Consider the following 22,738-nt stretch of genomic DNA (forward strand, 5'->3'; position numbering starts at 1 on the left):
CCCCATTTCTCCAGCCTCTGTGGGGCTCTACCAGGCCTCTGAAAAAAACTCTAACTTTTATTAGAACTTCCCTGCAATGACCACTAGGCCAAAACTGCTTCTGGAGCATGTCTGAGCTCCCGTGGGTTCTCCTCTGTCTTGTACATATATATTATCCTTCTCTTCCTTAAAAATCTGTGATAGTGAACTTGTTCCTACCCAACAATGCCAGGAGACAGTCCTCCTTTTCCTCACTTTAATGTCTTAAACAGACCTCCTGCTTGGAAACCCGGTGCTAATACCAGATGCATCTAACCACCTGCTTAACGGGCAGCCCCTATCCCTGTACTGGTGAACTGTTCCATCCTGTTGCCTGTTGGGGGGTGGGGGAGGAAAGCCCACACCAGAGTCTGTGAATGCCATCCATCCATGCATTTGTGCTTTTATCCGGTTCTGGTCAGAGGTAGATAATGTCCACCTGCTTCTGCATTTCCCCCAGAAATGACATGTGCTTCCCGATTTCAGGAATTCCCTGGTGTTCTCTATTGCTGAAGGGAATAGAAGACATACAAAGTGAGCCAGTGGAAACATACGTTACTCTTCTGTATATTATCTTTTGTTCTTTTATCAGAAATTGCAAGCTGGTGTCAGTAACAAGGTTATTCATTCCAGCTGGCTAGTTACACTTTGATCACCAATGCTTCAGCTACTGTAATCAACTGCAGTTGCACTAGTTTTGTTTCGAAGTGTTATCAAGTACTAAGATAATTCCCGGTAGGTTTTGTAGTGCTTTCCCCAAGTCCATGCAGGGTAGAAGGTCCCAGTTGGCATTGTTGTAGACACTCACTAGTCTGCAAGCCTTACTAATAGGTTATCCTCATTAGTACTGATTTGGGAAGTATTTCTATAATCCACTCAGGCCCATATCAATTCTTCCTTTGGGGCACAATGTGCCTATAAAATGTGGGATGGACAGATGTGCATGCACATATGCATACATATACACACACAATTAAATGAAAACTTAAGCTACATTTCTTTGACATTGTTTTAATACTTGTTAGAAAGGTCCAAGGGTTTAGTTATTGGTACCCCAAAATACAATAGATGGATTTTTTTAATAGTGATAAATTATAATGGTGGTGGTCATGGTATAAATAAGTACATAGACTAAAAGGGATAAGAGTATGAAAAGGTTAAAAATAAGATCCTACATGTTTTTTTTTTTAATCCAAATGTGTGTGCCAGTTCTCAAGCTGAAGCTTGTCAAGGCTAGTCAATGTCTAAAGGGAATACCATGGGGTTAGTCATGAAAGTGGTGTGAAAGAAATGTAAAATTTTGATGAAAAGAGCAGCTGAAAACCAACCCTATAACTTTATTATTATTCAGATTATTTAAAGGTTGAATGTGCTTGTGTGTATATATTATTCTAGTGATTATAGAGTAATTCTCCTATTTCATAAGTCTTGAACAACTTTATTAGAACAATTATTAGGTTGTTGCTTCATTCTAAATCTTTTTATTGTCATGTTTGAAAATCCAAATGTTAGGTTTATTTTTAATACACATTTACCACCTGGATAAGACATGTGTGATATATTTATGGTGTTTTTAACAGAAAATTGGTGGAATGAACCAAGCTTGCAGTATAGGCATGGTTCCTCCCGCTTTCTAAAGTGATGATCAGCAAAACTTTTGAGTTCTGTGCGGTTCAGCTGCAGAGGCCAGATGTGTTTCAATATAATTCTGAAACCTGAGTTTTGACTGCAAGTGGCAAATTCTTCCATTTTTAGTAACACCCATAGATTATTGTGGAACATGAAGACATGCCTACCTCTGTGTGAACCTATGGAAAGTGGTGCCATTTCAAGAGATGATGTTGACTTAACTGAGTGTGCCATAGGAGAACAATGACATAACCACATCAGAGGAGGTTCTCAGGGTTCATATGGCACTGTCCACTAATCACCTTCCTTTAATTGGAAATACACACATTTTCTGTTAATGCCTGTCCAGGCTCCTCTAATGGACATTTGTAGGTTTTGGCTTATGATATATGATATTTTTCTGCGTACTACTTTACTGAAGTCTGAGATGCTCCAGTCAGCCCTGTTAAATCATATTTGTGAAAAGGGTCAGGTTTGGAAAAGCCACCGGAAGTGTGAAATGACAGTTTGTTTTATCTGAACTATATAAATCCATTCATTGTGCAAAAGAGAGCTGTAAAAGAACAGGCTTTGTGATGAGGTTTCTGGTACTTCCTGGCTGTGGTAAAGTCCGACGTGTCTCATGAGTGTCTTCTCTTGTGGTATTGAAGCATTTCTGCTTGCGGCTTCAGACAGAAGCAGAAAGGATGGAGGCAAGCTGTGAAAATGGAAGAGCTTTCTTAAAAAAAAAATTGTATTTTCTGTGTGTGTGGGGGGAGAGAGTTAGTGAGTTTCAGGAAACTTTGGTTTAGGGGGAAATTTATCTCAGATAGTTTGTCCATTCCTTATTTTAATAAATGCAGTGTTACCTCTTTGGTTTATCAATGCATGCCAAGTTGGTTGAGACAAGGTTATGTGACTTCCGGTAAAGAAGCTATGGGTTTGAATTTTCTTTTAAGCTATGGGGCATTAGATTTCCATTATAAACTAATGTTAGGCTAATCAAAAAAGTTTTCTGGTCTATCTGTACTTTTTGAGTTGTAAAATTGGGCTGAAAATCTCAGGAGAACATGCTTTTTTATAATATTTCCAACATGCTGTAAGGCCAGCTTTCCTCATGGTATTTTGACTGTTTGTTTCCTGTTCTCCAGATAGAAACCAGAATTGCAAAAACACGTGGGAAAAAAACAAACAAACCTGGAGAATCTGCAAACATTTCAAAACCTAACAGATGCTTCTTTCTAAAGTGAGCAAAAATTGGGTGTTTCTTACTTTTGCAACAAGTCTGCTCTTCTATACTATAAATGTTCGTATTCCTGACTCTCAGTCAGTGTCTTAAGATGAAGGCAGCTAAAAAAGCTGATTCAGACTTCTGTAAAAACCTTTGGCACACCCCTGTTTTCAGGAACAACTCAGTTTATATTGTGGTTACACCCACCATTAGTTGCAATCTTCTTGCTACTTGTGCTGTGCAGTATATGTTTCCAGCATATGTTTACACATGCTTTTAAATAACTGCAGTATTTCATAAACAGCAGATGATAAAAGACAAAATCAAAAGTTTCCTTCTCCTTCAACTTCTGTTAGAAATTTGCATCAAGCTTTATCACAGAGATATTGTGCAATGAATGATATGACTCTCTCCCACTATCTGCTTACACTAAATAAAAGTTTGAATTACAGTTTAGACTGAGAAATGGATCCGTATCTGAACTTCCTGAAAGTCACGGAATTGTTTGCATTCAGAGTTCTGGTACAGCCCATTACAATGAGATGTCTGAGTTGCAAAGTTTGGTTCTGAATCCGATCCAAAGTTCCCCAAAATACAGGAATTGGGGGTGGAGGGAGTAGGTTTTTCGATACAATGTTGTGGTTTGGGCCTAACTGTAACTTACTATGAATTGCTTATTCATTTTTTTTAAATTTAGCATTAGCCATAACGGTAATGGTGATGTGTGAGTGGGATCAATAATGCATATTCCATCATGTGCCTCTTTCCTACCACCTTTCTTTAAATATGTGAACTGTGTTTTAACTTCCAGGCACTTCTGAAATAAATAACCCTATGGTCATATGTTCATTTTTGCCAAAGCAATCAAAATAATTCTGCTAAGGATTGGAGAAACAATTGAACGCTCAACAGCAATTTTTACTGAGAGGAAGGAACTGATTGAAAAATTGATAATAGAGAAGTTCAAAGCTAAGAACTACTTGTAAGAATGTGTTCACTGGCCTCAACTGTACAAAGCTATTATAGTTCAGAAAGGAGCATTTTGTGGAATTAATATATCTAGTGAATAAGTAACAAATATTAAAATACTAAATAATATTTAAATCCAGCAGTGTGGTGGGGAATCCTAAATGCTGCTGTAGTTAAGGTACAGCAGTCTAGAACTGCTTTGGGGGAAAAAAAAAAAAAAAAAGTCCAACTAGCAGCCAGTGTGGCTGTAAAAGCTTACCTTGGATATCAGAAGTTTTGAAAATAACCCAGGGAGAAAAGTGGAAGGCAACCAAACAATGATACAAAGTGTCTGATGCTTTTAGGGGAAAATAATGATGGAAAGAAAAACAAAGGATTAATTATAGTTATCTAATGAAGGGGAGAACAAGAAAAACAATATTATTAATAAATAGCTCATTCCACTCCCTCTGCCAGGTTGCTTCACAACATCACAACCCATAAATATAAAATAGATAACCATATATATTGTACAGCCATTAAAAAAGGGCTACAAAGATCCTCTACAAGGGCTGACCAGGATTAAAATGGAAAACACCTGAGGGGTTTGAATTCTGATGCATTCTGTCCTCGCAAGGTAACTCTGCAAAATTGTCACTTACCAACCCAAGACATGATGGTTAGAACTAGGCAATTTATTTTTTTTTGGTTGCCAGAAATGTATTTTTCGGAGTGCTGACACTATTTGCTGAACTTGACCTGAATTCAACAAATAGTATCAGCCAAAAAAAAAAAAAAAAAATTGGAAAAAAATTGTTTTGGAAATGTCAAAACATTTTCATTTTGACACTTTCAGAACAAACCATTTTGACATTTTGTTTTGAGTTGACCTGAACAAATGTTTTGCATTCTTCCTCCCTGAAATTAAAAAAAAAAAAAATGAATTTCACTTCAAAACTAACTGAACGTTCTGGAGATTTTTTGGTTTGTTCTCCTGGATGGCAGATGGTATCAGAGGACGGGTTGGGTATAGCCATTCAGAAGGAATTAAAAATGCTCCAGAAACTTGGCAAGTTTTAATATTATTTTATACTGTTTGGTTAGTTCAAGACTTTAACTCAATGGTCATTAGGCAGTTGGTGGCTTAAACAACAAATGTTGCCAGCCATTAGACTACACTGTTGAGGAGGGGAAAAGTGGGTGATGGAGGAAGCAAGACAATGAGAGATGTGATGTGCAAAGGGGGAGGGACGGGGGATGACTTGCCTCATACACCTCATCATAATTTTCTGTATCAAGCAAAATTCTTTTTCCTCTCCCCTGCCATGTGATTCCATATACGGTAAGCGACAACCAACAGTGCTATTTGTTAAGAGCAACAAAACCTTAATGTTGAATAGGGGCATCCATATTCAATATGCAAAAATCTGCTGTTTATTTTAGATGGCAGTAAACTTTATACTAAAGTATACCTAGTTTCTCGTATGCAGTAGATAGAATTTAAATATTTGTATACTCTGCCATGTGCCTCTTGTTATCCAAGTTAGGCAAAGTATTTTTAGTCCATCTTCATATTCACCATTTCCAGTTACTGTGTGTATTGTCCTTATCTACTTGTTTTAGTGACAAAAAAGCTTTTAGTGCTTTCTACTCTTGTTAGCCCTGTGGAGCCAACACAGCAGTGCGGGAGTGTGAACCGGATTCTGTTCCACCTAAAGCATTACCATCAACGTGATTTTTCACTATGTCCTAACCCACCTGTGCAACACCACTGAAGGAAGTGAAGTTGAATGGTTATCACTTGGGTTACAACGTGAAGACATTGTGGCTGCACAAGTGTCATTGAAGAATGTTTGGCTGGCTGAACTTTTGTTAGTCATGATGATGATGCATCAGGTGGAAAGAACCCAGATTAGTTCTTGGACTGCAAGCTGAGCTTTTGGGTCTGGCAGTTAGAGAAACAGCGTTTTATTTGTTAAGCAGAGTACTTTTGATAGTATAACATTACATTATGCCATTTTTACAAAGTCACATTTCAGAGAAGAACGACGCTTTAAGTTTCAGTTCTAGAATAAAACATCTTGACACAAAGTATCCTTTAACTTCTCTGCAAATAATTTAGTGCAAATTACAGAAAGCTATAAAGTTGCACCAAATTAGGAATCTATTCTGGTGTCCAAGGGGACTGTTGGATTTTCCCTCATTGTACTTCTAAATTTTTTCATTTTAACACAGAATGCTTTTTCTACAAACGATCTGCACAAGATTATGTATATCAAAGGATCCATGCAAATATTTGTAGTAGCTAGCCAAAGAGTACTTTCTTTAGCAATGAATAATAGGTTCTGTACATTGCAGTCACTTGTATTGCCAGTTTGACTTAGTGTGTATGGTACTCTACAAAAATGAAATGGGGCAAAACATATGAAAAAGACAGCTACAATGATGAATACTTTCCCATTAATCCTCTGTTTGCTTTTGCTATCTTTCTTTTGAGTTTTTATATAAGAATTATATACCTTTTTGGTAATAATTACATAAAATAGAAGCATTAGAATTAGCACAGTCCAGAAGATAAACTGACATATGTAATTGACAGCTGCATGCCATTTCAGTCCTAAGGGATTCTTCAGAGAAGCACATTTCTTCACGGAAAGGGGTGTTGCTTTGTTGTTGGATAAAATCATATTTGGCAAGGAGAGGACAAAGAAGAAAAGCCAAACAAGACCTGAAAGAATTTGTGCAGCAGTGACATTTTGCACCCAAATTTTCCCAAAAGGTCGCACAATTTTGAGAAATCTGTCAAAAGCAATAAGTCCAAGTAGTACTATGCTAACATACATGGTTTCATAAAATATCACAGCTGAAAAGCGACAAACAAAAGCTTTAAGTTGCCATGGTCCTAGTCCTGAATCAGTAAGAATTTTCAGAGGAAGCATAAGAGTCATTATGAAATCAGAAACCAAAGTGTTTTTGAGGTAGACAATGAAAGTTGAGGTGCTTTGAATTTGGAAAAAAGCTCGAATAGCCAAACTGTTCAATATAACTCCAGTAAGGAAAATGACAGTGTATAGGATTGGGAATACTACATGTGCAATTCTGGTGTCTCTGTGGCATTGTCCAGAGAAAGATGATGTCCCATTGGTGACGTTGATGTTACTCCAGTTCATTGTTTAAAACAGAAGCTGAGGAGGAAAGTTATTTTTAAAAAAGTTAGAAGTTTAATATTTAAAATGTGATATGCTACTGACCTATGCATAATACGTTCAGAAATATCTTAATATTCATTGCATTAACTACATCTGTTGACCAAATTTGTGTTGTTTCCTACAAAAGTTAATCCTGTCTTTTTTCCTGTGTAAACCTTAAGGAAAATAATACAGAAAGTATCTCTTTATTATTATTTTCTAATCTATTAGAAAAAGCATATAGTACATTAATATAGGACTCTGTTAATATACTATAATAGCTTGGTATCACAGCCAAATGGCTAGAAGACAGCTTATCTTCCCATGGAACATTAAAAAGAAAAAAAAAAAAAAAAAAAGAAAACCTGTTCAGTTTAAATATCAAGGTTAGGGCTTAAAAGCAACATGTTCTAAGGGGAATAACTGTGCTGTGGGTTACAAATAGCATTCAGGTTTTTAACATTTCTGGCTTATTGCAAACCATATTTCATTTCTCAGCACAATTTTAAAACATTTATCTGAGCAGAAGACATAGAGTATAAGTTATGTCTATATTTAATGCATCTCTATGAACATAGATATTAAAGTTACCTGTATAAAGATTATGATAAAAAGAAATTCTCCTTTGTGTTGAAGGAATACTTGGTTGCTGTTCCTATGCTGATTGTTACCTTCACTGGTACATTCAGAATAGTGAAACTTGTCTTTACAGCGGAACATAAATGTGGGGTGTTTTTTTTTTTTTTAATTTTCCTTCCTCATTTTCATGCACTGAATTAGTTAACCCATTCTGTGTCTACTAAATTAATCATTAGCTTTCATTTTAAAATAATATATTTACTATTAACTAGAAATAGACCCAAGGCCAAAAAACTCTAATGTGAAATGAGATTGAAAAGACTGGGACTGTTTATCTAAGAGAAAAGATGAATAAGATTGTTATGATAAAACTAAAAAATAAGGAATGGTACAGAATAGTAGATCATTCAACTTCTTTCATAACACAGGAACAAAGGAACAGCCAATACAATTGGAACGTGACAAATTCAAAACTCACAAAACTCAAAAAAAAAAAATTATTTTTTTACACAACCCACAGTTAGATTGTGGAACTTATTGCCACTAATATCGTGGATGCTGAGTCCTGAGTAGCAGTCAAAAAAAGGAATAGACATTTATATGGATAACAACAATCTCCAAATATGATAGCCAAGTTTGAGTTTTGGAAGGACTGTAAACCCTCAAGGTTTGGGTTATAAACCTGCTGTCATGATTACCAGACTAGCTCCACCTGTGACCCCTCTCTGATCTCTGAGTACACTCCAACAGGTTTCAGGCCTCATGTCTGTACCTCTCCTGTGATTCTCTCACTCTGAGACTGAATCCTGGGCTGCAGTACCCTGTGTATCCACTATTCTTACCCAGGAAGTCTGACTGGGTTCAGTATTTGCTGCTCTTATCTTTGGGACTCTGTATCCACCGGATTACTTCTTACAGGAAAAGTGTTATTTACGTAACCATAGAAACAATGCATAATTTATAAGAAAAAAGATTTCAAAACAGAAGGTATACGTGCTACGTCTATCCTACCCGGAGTCTAACCCTCCTCCTGATAGGTTTCAGAGTAGCAGCCGTGTTAGTCTGTATCCGCAAAAAGAACAGGAGTACTTGTGGTACCTTAGAGACTAACAAATTTATTTGAGCATAAACTTTCGTGAGCTACAGCCCACTTCTTCGGATGCATAGAATGGAACATATATTGAGGAGATATATATACACATACAGAGAGCATGAAAAGAGAGCATCCTCCTGATGGAGCCTCCCATAGGTCTAACTCATCTTGTATTCTCAGTCTCAAAAATCTCTCTTTGACACCCCCATCTCCTTTTCATTCCTGGGTAAACCTGTCTGGGAAGCCCAGTAGGTGGTCACACCAGAGAATCAAAGTGATGAATTGCTCTTGTATTGTCTCAGAAGTGTTTGTGGATAAGTGACTGTCAAGACCCACCCTTCCCCCTCCTTCCTGTGTGCATTTCTGGGTAAACCTGTTACTAAATATATGCATACAATGGACATCACAATTACCTGGTCAAAAAATAATATTCATAAATTATTTCTGGCAACTCCAAATATGTTATATGCACCTCTAACTATTGGGAGTTCGGAGGAAACTTTCCCTGTGGGCAGGCTATCCAATATCCGCCTACGGCAGGATTTATTCTTTTGGAGCAACTGGACCTGGTCCCTGGCAGTGACAGGATACTGGATTTGGTGGACGCCATAAGCATTTCTTATGTTCTGAAGTAGAAATGTTCAGATCTGGTTTCTTCTTACCTCCAAAACTAGAGTGCTGAGATCATTTATCTTTTCACAACTGCAATTTTTGTGTATCTTCTTTTAAATATATTGGTGCTGAAAATAATTTTCATTCAAGTGGGAAGATAGCTGAGTGGCATTAAAACCATTTCTTAGACCCTGGGTACCTAATGAACAAATATATATACTTTAAAAAAAGAAAGCGAGGGAGAGAGGAGAAGGGAAACAGAAAGAAATATTGTATTGTTGTTACTGTCTTTCCCTTCAGAAAATGCATGGTGCTAACAAAAGCATAATTTAATCTACACAGTAATAGTTCTGTTGGTGTAGTGTTCATTAACTCAATTGCATACACCTACTTCATAGGAAAGCTGTTTCCAGTATTCTGTTACAGATACACAGTTTCAGGTATTTCTGCTCCTGACGCAGAAGGACCACAAAGTAGTGGAACCTTATGGTTCTGCTGTGTGGGGAAGTCAGATTACAGAGGGTATGTGTACACAGCACACTAAGCCCAGTTCTATGGGACCAGGTCTTGTGGACTTGTGTTTCCAAGGCCGTGCTTAAGTGTCCACACTGCAGTGGAAACGTGGCCTTCACAGTTGTGCTGGCATGTCCATACTGCAGTAGTCAGATTTGAGTCAGAACTTTATTTTCTCTTGGGGTGTACCCTCACCAGTGGAAGCTGCTCAGTGGCTTTTTTCATAGTGGGTTATGGGAGAACTTGTCTGTCTGTCCTGAGGCAATTGACTGGAAGCATTTTGGGTGGTTGTAGCCCACAAACACATCTAGCTGAGCCATTTTGTGTCCACATGCTTCCTGCAGGCAAAGCCAATATGGATCCACCCTGGTGGAATGACGTTTCTACCTTATGCTCTCAGCCCTATTTTTGGGACACAGTTGGAGCATCTGTGAGATGCTGGTGGACATTTCAGGGATAGGCTTTTGAACTGCCAAGGCATCTCTTGGAGGATACTGATGTGCCAGCTCCAAACCAGCTAATGCTGCTCATACCTGTTGGCTTAGCTGCAGATTCCCCTGTGTAGACCGGTGTTTCTGGAGCAGGCCACAAGCACAGACAGGTGGGATCACATCGTCTTGCAGACCTGGGTCCAGAACTTTCACGTGAAGAAGCAGACGTTCTTGGAAGTCTATGAGCAGCTTGCCCCAACTCTTCAGTGCTAGGGTGCACACATGAGCAGGAAGATGGATACCTCAGACTGCTACAGGTCCATGGCTAACCAGTTTGGAACTGGCAAATCAACTGTGAGGGTTGTGGTGGGGGAGGTTTGTGAGGGGATCAGGACTCTTGATGCACCCAAAAATGGTGGGCATTACAAATGTTCCTGAAATAATTGCAGGTTTTCAGAGAATAGGCTTTTCAGACTGCACCAGGACTCTTGATGAGACTCATGTGACCACTTCAAGATGTATATGAGTACATAAATCTCAAAGGATACTCTATTGTTATGCAGGCCCTGGTTGACCATAGGAACAGATTCATGGACGTTAACAGGAATGCACTGGCAGGGTGCACAATGCCAGGGTGTTCGGAGATTGGTCTTTACCTTCATGGAGAAGTTGTGACATTGTTCCCACTCAATGACATAGTTATAAATGGAGTCACTATCCCCACTGTTATTCTAGGAGACCCTACCCACTGTTGACATGGCTTTTGAAACCATACACTATTTTTCAGAGTACCTGGCAAAAGAAGATTCAACTATATATACTCAGTAGCTGTAGAATGGTGATGGAATGTGCCTTTAACAGACTGAAATCCCATTGGCACTGCCTTCAAAAGCATTTGGATGCCAGTGTCATAATGCAATCAACATTATTGTGGCTTACTGCACTCTGCCCAATGTCTGAGAGGAGAATGGGGAATCTTTTCACTAGGAATGGACTCTGGGCACTGCTGGATTGCTGAACCAGTATACACTGTCAGACAGTGCACCTGTCATGACTAGTGCATGCTTACTGTGCTTTCACTGTCCCATGCATGAGGGGAAATGAAATGGTAGTTGAGGCTGCTGTCTCTGAGTGTGGGCCAGCAGTGGGAAGATTTTTGTAAATGAGTTGGTATTGTGCATTATGAATTCTGGAAACACTTTGATGAAATGTATGGAGATAGGTTATGCATTTTATTCATACTGACAAACAGTTTATGGAATACTGTGATACGTTCATAAATTGTTATGAAAGTTTGAGATTGGGTATGGGATGACACTCATGAAAGTTTGTGCCACTTTTAGTATTACATATAATAAAACTTGTGTTTGTAGCTTTGTGTGCAAATTCAACATTTTATTTTACTTGAGTATTACATGTCGTAAGAACCAGAAATGCACTGCAGGGCACAGTAATGGAGAGGAGACTAAGGCTGTGGGTCAGGTGAAGGAGCTGAAGGTGGCACTTAAGCCTGCAGTCAGGTAGCTATGAGTGCAAGTAATTGCTTGAACAGCTCCTTCTGCCGTGTTCTGTCTTCCTCCCTCAACCTGCAGTCATGTTCCATGAATGTCTGCCAATCTCTCCTCACGCTGGGCAGCCTCTGTGTGTCTCTCCACCCTGCATGAATCCTTATCCTTTTGGTACAACACGTGGTCCTTCTGTACCTGCTAATTAATGTTATGTAGCAGGTCTCCTGCCAGCTCATCTCAGACTCTTTTTCTCTTACCCCACAGTAGATTGGTCTGCACCCACAGGCTCCTTATACCATGTGTCTGGAAGGGCCTTGAAAATAGAGAAACAGAACATTATTATTTGAGCACGATAAAAAATACATTTCACAGTTTATGAAAGGGCTGCTTTAATTCAAGGTCAGAATTTATCAATGGGATATTCTGTTCACACCAAAAACACCATCATTTAGGATATCCTTCTGAGCAGCATTAAAAACTAGCAGACATCACGGTAAGAGACAGATTGAAAATTCAATTCAAATTATTTCTAAATCCCCTTTGGGGTGGGGGTGTGGAGGAGGAGTTGTTTGGGGCACACTTATGAGAAGTCTAGTTACTAGCTATGATTGTTCAGTCCTGTCAGGCAGGGTAGGCTCTGGAGAACACTGATATTCTGAGGTTCCTGAGTGGAAGTATGAACTCCTGTTTGAGGCCAGCCATCTATGCATGCTAAGGAGCTGTTTAGGCATCTAGCAACCCAACAGCATGTCATGGAATGAAGGGGGCTTGAGACTTACAGAGGCAGCCCCAATAAGAATGCCCTGCCACAGAACATAAGACTGTCTAGAGTTCCTACTCTGTGAGAAGTTCACTTTCATCACCAACCAGCAATGGGTGAAAATTTCTACTGATTTAACATGAAGACATAGTACAGCCTCCGTATGAGCACACTGTGTCCCTGGACAACCTCCGACTGATTGCCAGCCATTGGGATCCCTAATACAGTCAGCCAGCCATCCTTTGCTATAACTTGGACTCAGACATTAAAGCAAGCGATGGACCAAATGCATAATGTGGCTTGGTTTATACTCATAAGTCAGGATTTTAGGGACTCAGTTCATGGGCAGTCTAGGACAGTTTGGGTTCAGTCGATTTATAAGGTGTGCTATATTATGTGGGAGGAGTATGTGAGGCTGTGAATTGTGGAGTCCAAACCCACACTTAAAACAATTAACGAGTAACTAGTAAAACTTTCATGGTGACTGCGTGTTTAACTTTTTTCCTCTTTTTGCAGTGTGCATTTTGAAACTATGTGGCATCGGGGGGGATGGGGAGAGGGCCTGCGGGAAACAGAGTGCCAATAGAGAAGTGGTGTGGTTTCTGCCCTGAATAGAAAATCACAAAAATCCCAACTTGTATTAATAACTTCATAGGCCCGTGAGCTGGCATCCTTGACTCCGTGGTAGTCTGTCTTCAGCCACTTGATTCACTCTCTGCGTTCTTCTGCTGTCCAATTGATCTCTAATGCTGCCAGTCGTGCCAATATAATTTTGTAGACATGATCATTCCTTGTGCTCTTGGTGAAGTTGAATGTATTGCTTGCTTGACAACAGAGGTTAAGCAGAAGCCAGCTGTGTTCCTTTGTTCAGCTAGCAGTGTGCTTTTTCTGTCAGACTTCATCTTGCTTCTGGGCATAGCTAATACACATTAGAGTTGACTGACTGTGTTGTTTCCAGTTGAGCAGTCCACGTGAAATGAAGGATTAAATACCAAGTGGTTGTGTTTGAACCAGGAGGTTGCTTTGGGTTTTGGGGAAGTGCGTGCCAAGTTTTGGATTTGAAGGGCTGGGAAACACAGCACAGGGGATTGTGGGATAGCATTGGCAAACTCTCCAGACCGAAGTGTGGTGATCTGGACTTGAGCTGCGTCCACACTGCAAAATGTCTGGCTCTGACCCGAGTAACCAGCACCACTCTGACTCCAGGCCTCAGTCCAGAGGGGTTCCTGGCTCAAGTCAAACTAATTTCTGTGCAAATGGAAAGGGGGTCTTGGGCTTAAATCTGGGTCAAAGTCTAGATTTAGTGTGTTATGTAGACTGTGCAGATGTACCTCTGTATACTACAAAGGATTGCTGTGCAGTAACTTCTCTGACAGAAGTTTAGAGCAGAGATTTTGGGGAGTATGGTTAATGGGTCCATCAGCCAACATCCCACTTCTCTTTCTCCTGTCTCTCTCCTCCCCGTTTCCCACCTGATGTTTAGGAAAGCTAGTACTGTATACATTCTTGTCTTCCCTTCTGTTAGAGAGAAGCACTTATTGGATCAAGCTGCTGAAAACTGCAAAATAGCCAAACATGCTGGCCCTCCTCTATATGCAATGCCTCTGACAATAAGTGCGTTGTTTGAAGTTATTTCCTTTGTTCTGTCCTCATGTTTCTCAGTATATGAAATGTTTTCCAACATAATAATCAGACTCCACTAAAACATTCATATTCGTTTGTGTGTGAATTCCTGTATATTTCAACACATGCTAAAAGGTCTTTAGGTGAAACGTTTCCTGATCATTACGTTGCCCAGGACTATCATGGGTTCCCATAACTATTTCACCAGTAATGGGAAATCCTGTCTTAAGTAAGCATGAAGAACCACAGATTTGCTCAACTACAAAACCATGAAAGTTGCACGGTCATATTTATGAACTCTATTTGATAACTGCATGGCATGGGAAATTGCCTCCAGAGAGTGAGGGGAACTAGAGGCAAGAATAACCTTTTTTAACATTGCAGTGAAGGACCAGGCATTAAAGTCTGCTGAATAATCACTCCAACTGGAGTTTACTTATCATGAGTCGGCTTTATTTTTAAATGTAGGCCATAAGCAGCCTTCAATCAGATTGTGGAATCATACTTTCTTCTTCACTGAGATACTAATACTGCACATGTGTGAACCTAAACTTGACCATCTGCATTGATATGGATGCTGCTGCTCATTCAGATCTCTTTCAAAGGCTGACGCAGCCTCCCTCAGCAGTCCTACTTCTTAGCGAGATAACCACTTCCCCAGGACAGTGCCATGTGGGACCCAGTTAACTAATTTGTTGTCACTAATGTGGGCAACCTCTATTTGAAGTTGTTGTGATGCATGCATTTCTTTTTAATAACCCTATTCTGCTTCCTTTGAACCCAATGGCAAAATTCCCGTTGGACTTGATAGTAAACTGCCCTTTAAGAGCATTGACTCCATAGCTTCTGTGGTGAAGTCACTGTGTAAACCTCCTGACTTCGTAAGTGTAAATACTGTGACGCATGTGCTGTGTGCTTCAGAGAAAAGTGTAGTTTTAAAGATCTATCATTCATGTATGAAGTCCGTTGTGCTAATAGGGTTTTTAGACACTTATTGATCTCCCAAATCTTCCACGGTAGAAATGACTGGTTGTTAGCTACTGTTGTTTCCCTGAGGGCAATATGGAACTTATCAGCCTGCTGAGACGCCACCTTCTGTGCTCATCATCCTGGGTCTGCATGGTACTCCATTTTTCTTTGCATTGTCCTTGTGGTTTGTGGCTGGATCACAATTCTGAATCCATGGTGTTCCCTATTCAGCCCTTTCTGTGCTGCTTTTAGAAATTTCTGGATACTCTTCTTCAAAGTGCTTTCTCACAGCTGATGTAGAGTAGCTAGGCACAGTGTTCCTCTGAGAAACTGAGTGCTGCTTTGAGTGGTTGTTCACACAGATTCCATTCTTGGTGCGCATGTGCCAAATGCTAGAATGATAGTGTTCTTTTGGGCAGCACTGTCTGTTGGGATCATGTCTGTGCCCTAAGTGTCCCTCTCCCCACCCAAGGGCATAAAGGGCACAGTGGGACAAACTACCCCTCAGTTCCTTCTTACCACCCAAGGCAGAGAGAGAGATCGATCCCTTCCAGTATCTGCTTACTCTGCACACTATATGATTTCCTGAGCCTTGTATGATGTATTAGCATAGTTAGTGATACCGTAGTTTTCTTTTTATGTCCATTGATTAAATAAATACAGTGTATATAGACTAGAAAGTTGAGTTACTATAGGGCCGCCCCAGAGTAATGGCAGAAATGAAATCACCAGGATTTTAGATCTGTCCTTCATGTGGTGCTTCAGTGCCCATCAGCCATGGGTGCACTTTGTGCCTGCTGTGTCTTGGAGATGTCCCAGCGTGATGCTCTGTTAGTTGCACTTTCTCCAAGTTTAACAGAGAATGAGGGAGACAAAACTGAAACTTTTTTCTTTTTAAAGAAGTCAATCCTCCAAGGAGGCATCCTTGGTCTCCTCTCAAGAAGAGAGATACACCATAGCCTCAGACATCGATTGGGTCAGTTGCTCTTGGTCAGTGCCCTGTTGAACTTGATAACACTTTAAGGTTCTGGGCCACATCCACTCATGGGCACCATTCTTCGGGTACATCTATACTACCCACTGGATCGGTGGGTAGTGTTTGATGTATCGGGGATTGATTTATCGTGTCTCGTCTAGATGCAATAAATCGATCCCCGAATCGCCGCCTGTACTCCACCTCGGCAGGAGTAGTAAGTGGAGTCGACAGGGGAGCCACGGCGGTCGACTCGCCACCATGAGGACAGCCAGGTAAGTCAAACTAAGATGCATTCGTGTAGCTGAAGTTGCGTATCTTAGTTCGAACACCTCCCCCCCCCCCCCCCCCAGTGTAGCCCAGGCTTTCCACTCCTACGTCGGCATTTACATCTGAGAGGGGCAAAGAGAAGCACGCTTGTAAGGATGAGTACACGTGCAGATTTCCTCTCTGTCACCTAGCAAGAAACTGAAGGGTCATTAGCTGTATGACTCATCTCGGGCTCCTACTTCAAAGGACCAATATGCTGAGAGAGCCCATTCTAGTACCCTGGCATTGACTTTCAAGGCAGTGCATACAGTAACTTCTAAATCAGCGGATCATGCTACCCTCAGTACTAACCCTGTGGCACCAAGCCCTGCACTGAGTCCGTCTGTTATTTTAGCAGTACCTTCCATCTCAGTACCGATTATCTCTGCAGTACCTGCTGCCCCAGTACTGACTGTCTCAGTATTGAAACCTTACACAGTGTCCTGTGACTTACCAATGGGCCTGGTACAGGAGTCCCCTCTGAATGAAAAACTTAGAGAGGTGACTACAAAAACCCCAGCCTCCCCTATATAAAGACAGAGTATGCCTGGCAGGACCGCCTCCCTCCTCAAGGAGGATCACCGCAACAGCTGACCAACTCAATTCCAATAATTCTAAAGCTCTTTGTCTCACTCGATTTCATAGTCTACAGACAGGAAATCCACAGTGACTCCATCTCGGAGCGCAGAGTTCACAGTAGCACTGTTTTACTCCAAGATGGTGAGACCTGCCTCCCACAAGAGAGATTTCAAACATCAATCAATTTCAAGCCCACCCAAGAATCAGTGAGAATATGTCTGGTTTCTAGAACGCAGAGCCTCATGGACTTCTGTCACACAGCATGCCAGACTTCACTTTCACTTCATGCAAGGGTAGTTGAAATCCGTATATCAGCCCAGCAGACGCTGCATGGATATGATGGTCACACTCCTACAAAAAGTCCTCATCGTGGTAAAATGGTGGAAAGATCCTCTTCAGATATGCAATGGAATATTCTTCTCTGCACCTCTGCCTAGCAAGACTCTACCTGTCTAGGTTTTGACAGTTTATTGTGCAAAACAGACCAATAGAAATCATTTAGAGAATTGTGAAAAGATACCAGCTAAAGGTCAGATTGTGGCTGGTCTAATGCACCTGTGTGGGGATTTAAGGGATGGTGCAAGGTGTGCCCTTTTCTTTCCTGTGCCTGCTACCTGCATTGTTGGTAGCAGTGTAGGAGGGAGAACAGCGTCCGTGGCGTTGCTATTACCCCTCCTGTGCAGGTGGGTGGGGAGTAGGCAGAGCATTGGGTTTTCCCATTCAGTATACCAGCCAGTGGACCAGGAGAACTAATCAGTTCTAGTGTCATAGATTACCTCACACCCAACCCCATCCCATCTCACCAGCTTTTAATTACTCTGGTCTTAGTATTGCCTGTTTTAGAATGTACATTTTATCTGTGCTTGCCTTGAGTGCCTGTAGCTTTAGGGAGCACGCTTAAAACTGTGTGTATACATGAGTGTGCACCAATGGTCCCTCTAATTTTTTCCATCCATGTGCAGAATAAATTTTGTTATGTGCAATGAAGTAATGTGTGCCACCAGTAGAAACAAAAAACCTAGATATAATAGATCTTTTTAAAAAGTTACCATAGGGATAATTACTCCAGCTAGGATATTTTAGGCATTTTAGAACTCTCTACTCAAAGAATTAAATTTAAATGTAAGAGAGAAATAAAAATTGTGAAGTGCATAGACCAGTCAAAAAACTAAAATAACACACTTTGAAAGATTAAAATTACAGAGAATATATGTGCATTGTAGGAAGTACCAAAAAGTAACAACAACAATAATACAATTATGTGTTGGGAGGTCAGTGTGAAAGATTCTGTGAGACAGTGTGTGTGACACAGACTGTGGGCATGTCTACCTACTGGCACAGTTAAAGCGCCACTCAGAGAGTACTGAAGGGAAACTGCTGTTGTGTGTTCACACTGTCAACTGCCTGCGCAATAGCGTGGCATTTGCAGCGGTATTTGGAGCGGTGCACTCTGGACAGCTATCCCACAAAGCATCTCTTTCTCTTCTGTCACTAAGAGTTGTGGGAAGGTGGAGGGGGTTGTGGGGCATCCTAGGTTCTGTCTCAGTGCCCCGTGATGCATTGCTTCTCATCCCAGAAATCCCTGTGCTTCCATCCGCATTTGGCACCATCTTTCAACGGTTTGCGTATTGTGCGCCCTGCCTCTTTGGGCTGCAGGAATGGATCCTGAACTGTTGACCAGTATGCTGCTCACTCTGACCAACATGTCACGAGTGGCAGTGGAGTTATTCCTTAAACTAAAAAGGCAAGAGAAGTGTGACATTGATCTCGCCAAGCATAGTAGCTACAACACGAGATTGCTTGTGACATTTATGGACGTGCTGACCATAGTGGAACGCCGCTTTTGGGCTTGGGAAACAAGCACTGAGTGGTGGGATCACATCATGATGCACGGCTGGGATGATGAGCAGTGGCTGCAGAACTTTCGGATGAGGAAAGCCACATTCATGGGACTGTGTGATAAGCTCACCCCAGCTTGCGGCGCAAGGACATGAAAATGAGAGCTGCCCTGCTGTTGGAGAAGAGTGTGGCAATTGCAGTCTGGAAGCTGGCTACTCCAGACTGCTACCGTTTGGTCTCTAACCAGTTCGGAGTGGGAAAGTTGACCGTTGGAGTTGTGTTGATGGAAGTGTGCAGGATCATTAATCACATCCTGCTCTGAAAGACTGTGACTCTGGGCAACGTGAGTGACATTGTGAATGGCTTTGCACAAATGGGCTTTCCCTAACTGCAGCGGGGCGATAAATGGCACGCATATGCCAATTCTGGCACCAGACCACCTAGCCACCAAGTACATTAATCACAAGGGGTATTTCTCAATGGTTCTCCAGGTGCTTGTGGATCACTGTGGGTGTTTCACAGACATTAACACAGGCTGGTCTGGAAAGGTGCAAGACGCACACATCTTTCAGAACACTGAGCTGTTCAGGAATCTGCAAGCAAGGACTTTCTTCCCAGACAGAAGATCACCATGAGGAGGGAAGTTGAAATGTCCATTGTGATCCTGGGAGACCCAGCCTACCCCTTAATGCCGTGGCTTATGAAACCATACATGGGGTAACTTGACAGCAGCAAGGAGCAGTTCAACAACAGGCTGAGCAAGTGCAGAATGACTGTTGAGTTTGCTTTTGGTCATTTAAAAGCCCGCTGGCAATGCCTGCATGGGAAGCTGGACCTGGCGGATGACAATATTGCTATACTTATAGCCGCGTGCTGTACGCTTCATAATGTTTGTGAAGGGAAGGGTGAAAGCTTCACTCAGGGCTGGACCGCAGAGGCTCAGTGCCTGGAGGCTGAGTTTGAACAGCCAGAGACCAGGTGCAGAGGGGTGCAGCATGGGGCCATAAGGATCAGGGATGCCTTGAGGCAGCAATTTGAAGCTGAAAGCCACTAATATTTGTTGCTATGTTCGGGAGTGCAGTGCTTGTAATGCTAGGAGGTGATTGGTGCAGATGATGCAATATGTGGGTTTAACATAATTGTATGTTGCTTTGCAGGGCTTATTTTGCTTTCAGTTAATAGAATAAAGATTGCTTTCAGACCAACACAATTCTTTTATTAAAAAACAACTGGAGGAGCGGGTCAAACAAAAAAAAAAATCAGCAGTGAGGGGAATGGGGAAAGGGAAGGTCCCAGGAGGAGGAGGGGTCCCAGGATGGCTAAAGATTTGTGTACGTACAGGGACCATATCCAACTACCTCCTCTGGAGTACAATGCAGCGGGTACTGTGCTTCAGCAGGGCCAAACTGCAGAGGGATGGGTGTTGAGTGCAGTGGGTAGTAGGATCTGCAGTGCTGGACTGTGAGGGGGGAGGAGTGGAATGCTGTGGGTATAGATTGGAGCCAGGAGGTTGATAAGAGTGTGTTGGTGGTGTCTTGGGGGGTGCATGGGAAAGAGTTTTGCGACAGCAGCTGCAGGGGAGGGCGGGCACGGAGCTGCTCAGTTTGAAGAGCTAGTATCGCCTGGACCATGTCGGCTTGGTGCTCCATAACCTTGAAGAGATGCTCCATGGCTTCATTCTGGCATGCCGTGTTCTTGTTTCAGTCCCTCTTCTGGCTGTCCCGCCACTCCTTCAATTCCTGTTTCTTGGCAGCGGAGTACATCATAACTTCATGCAGAAAGTTCTTCATATTTGTTGGCCGCTTTCTAATTTTGCTCAGCTGTTCAGCCAGCGATAACAAAGAGGGAGGCTCAGCTTCCAAGGTCATCTCTGTGAAGTTTAAACGCAAGATTTTACAGAAGCAGTATTGTTTGTAACACAGAGAACACTGATTCAGTGATTTAAAACACAGCCAGTACTCTCACACCTGTCACTAACTGGCTGACCCCAGGCAAGCACACACGAGCCACAAGACCCCCAAAATGGTGAGTAGCCGCAGGGGCAGGGTAAATCACTCTTCCTGTATCCTACTGTACACTGGGCACGTGGCTTTTGGAGAGAGCCAGCACTGTAGTGTGGGCCTGATAATCGTTCCTGTCCCCACACTTTCTACAGGATGTGATCATTATGGAAGATGCCTTGCTGCTGAGGGTGAGCAGGGAATCAAGGGAGGGTTTTCTCCAAGGCTGCAGCTTCCGCCCTGGCCCTTATGCGGCTCACCCGTGTGCAGCAGTGGTCCCCCCCCACCTCCTCGTGACGGCACAGTCGCATGGGAAAGTTACCGTTAATGGGTCAAGAAACAAAGCAGCTTTGCTGAAAAACCTGCAGCAGTGAATTGCCCAGTATCTCCACGCGAGTTTCCTGGAGATCTGAGGGAGATTGCCGTGAAGTGAGAGAATCAACAGCCTATTCCACCGCTCAGACTAGGCATGCGGTGGGAGACAAGCCTGCTTTCTGCAACCCTTTTGCCCCCAACAACTCACTTCAGTGATTCCTAAAATCAGATTCACTTACCAGGGGCCGCCTCTCCTGTTTGCGCTTCGCCAACATCTGACAGCTGTGACTGGCTAGCCTCCTCCGGGGTAGAAAAGAGCTCCTGGCTGCATAAATCTCTGACCTCCGAGTCATCTTCTGCCTCTGGGTCCCCCTCCACATCCTCGTCCAAGATTTCCTCCTCCTGGCTCAGTCCAGTGTCGACTGGCACAGAAACCACCAAAGTATCCACAGTGGCCTTCGCAGTGGAGGTGGGGTCACCACTGAGTATCGTGTCCAGCTGTTTGTAGAACTGGACGCTCGTGGGCACAGCAGCGGTTTGCCTCCTGCCCCTTGTGGTAGGCGTTCCGCAGCTCCTTCACTTTGACCCTGCACTGCAGTGAGTCCTGGTCATGGCCCCTTTCTGTCATGCATCATGAAATCTGTCCGTAGGTGGTATAATTCCCACGGGTGCAGCGCAGCTGGGACTGAACAGTCTCCCCTACCCAAATGCTGATGAGGTCCACCAGCTTGGCATTGCTCCAAGTGGGAGATCGCCTGGTGCGTGGAGCAGGCATGGCCACCTGGAAAGATGTGCTGAGACCACTGTACGCATCACCGAGCAAACAGGAAGGGGACTTTCAAAATTCCAAAGGAATTTACGGGGTAGGGATGAGGGTTGGTCACTTGAGGGCAGGGCAGTAGAGTTCAAACCGATGACCAGAGAGATGAGAACAGGCACTGTGCACTTAGTGGCTTGACAGTGTGTACACCTCGGGAGTTACAGTGCTTAAAGCTGCTTTACTGTGCAGAAACTTGCCAGTGTAGACAGGGCCTGTGTGTGTGTGCTGGCTGCTGGGGAAGTTTCTGAGAGAAGGCACTCACTGAAAGCTGGCCTGCTCCTGAGCCATGTGCCCCCTCCCCCGGCTCTGCGGAGATGGGGTATGTTGGCAGGTGGGAGGGGGAGAGGCTGTGTGTATGTGTGTGTGTGTGTGTGTGAGTGTGAGAGAGAGATTGTGCTGGCTGCTGGGGAAGTCTCTGAGAGACTGTGCTCTGTCTCTTTAAGGCACTCACTTACCACCTGGAAGGCTCATTCAGACCTCAGAGGTGTTGCGAGTCCTGAGCCCTGTCCCCTCTCCCCTGCTCTGTGGAGATGGGGTACAGGGGTGGGGAACAGGGGACAACCTGATGTCAGCACCCTATGCCCCGCTCTGCACAGCCAGCAGGAGGATCCCCATCCTGGGAGCAGCTGCAGGAGCAATGTGGCTGCAAAGCAGTGTGGGAGAGGGGCACTTGAACACACACTGCCAGATGTGTGCGGCTCTGCTAATCAAGTGTGCGGTCCTGGGCAGCCATGTGACCACGCAGCTTCGAGAGAACACAGGTGTGCATGCAAAAGTGGAAATAAATGTTGTTTAACAGATCATTGAGAAATCTGGAGTTTC

At 42.7% G+C, this 22,738-nt stretch overlaps 2 protein-coding genes across 2 annotated transcripts in view; one reads left to right on the plus strand and one right to left on the minus strand.

Annotated features, from left to right (window-relative positions):
• MED12L (mediator complex subunit 12L) overlaps nucleotides 1-22,738 on the plus strand; it is a 312,365-nt gene that overhangs the window by 182,727 nt on the left and 106,900 nt on the right. The gene's annotated exons all lie outside the window — the stretch shown is intronic.
• On the minus strand, nucleotides 5,858-7,669 carry P2RY13 (purinergic receptor P2Y13). The gene is made up of 2 exons (XM_054039476.1): nucleotides 7,585-7,669; nucleotides 5,858-6,990 (listed from the first exon to the last, which is right to left on the minus strand). Exon 2 carries the CDS (start codon nucleotides 6,973-6,975, stop codon nucleotides 5,962-5,964), a length of 1,014 nt encoding a protein of 337 aa, XP_053895451.1. The 5' UTR covers nucleotides 6,976-6,990; nucleotides 7,585-7,669; the 3' UTR covers nucleotides 5,858-5,961.

This window comes from Malaclemys terrapin, chromosome 9 (assembly GCF_027887155.1).
Source record: "Malaclemys terrapin pileata isolate rMalTer1 chromosome 9, rMalTer1.hap1, whole genome shotgun sequence".
Taxonomy (NCBI): domain Eukaryota; kingdom Metazoa; phylum Chordata; order Testudines; family Emydidae; genus Malaclemys; species Malaclemys terrapin.

Bases quoted from the DNA above. Each gene is read 5' to 3' on its own strand.
- P2RY13 (XM_054039476.1), bottom strand. From the start codon at position 6,975: ATGAACTGGAGTAACATCAACGTCACCAATGGGACATCATCTTTCTCT.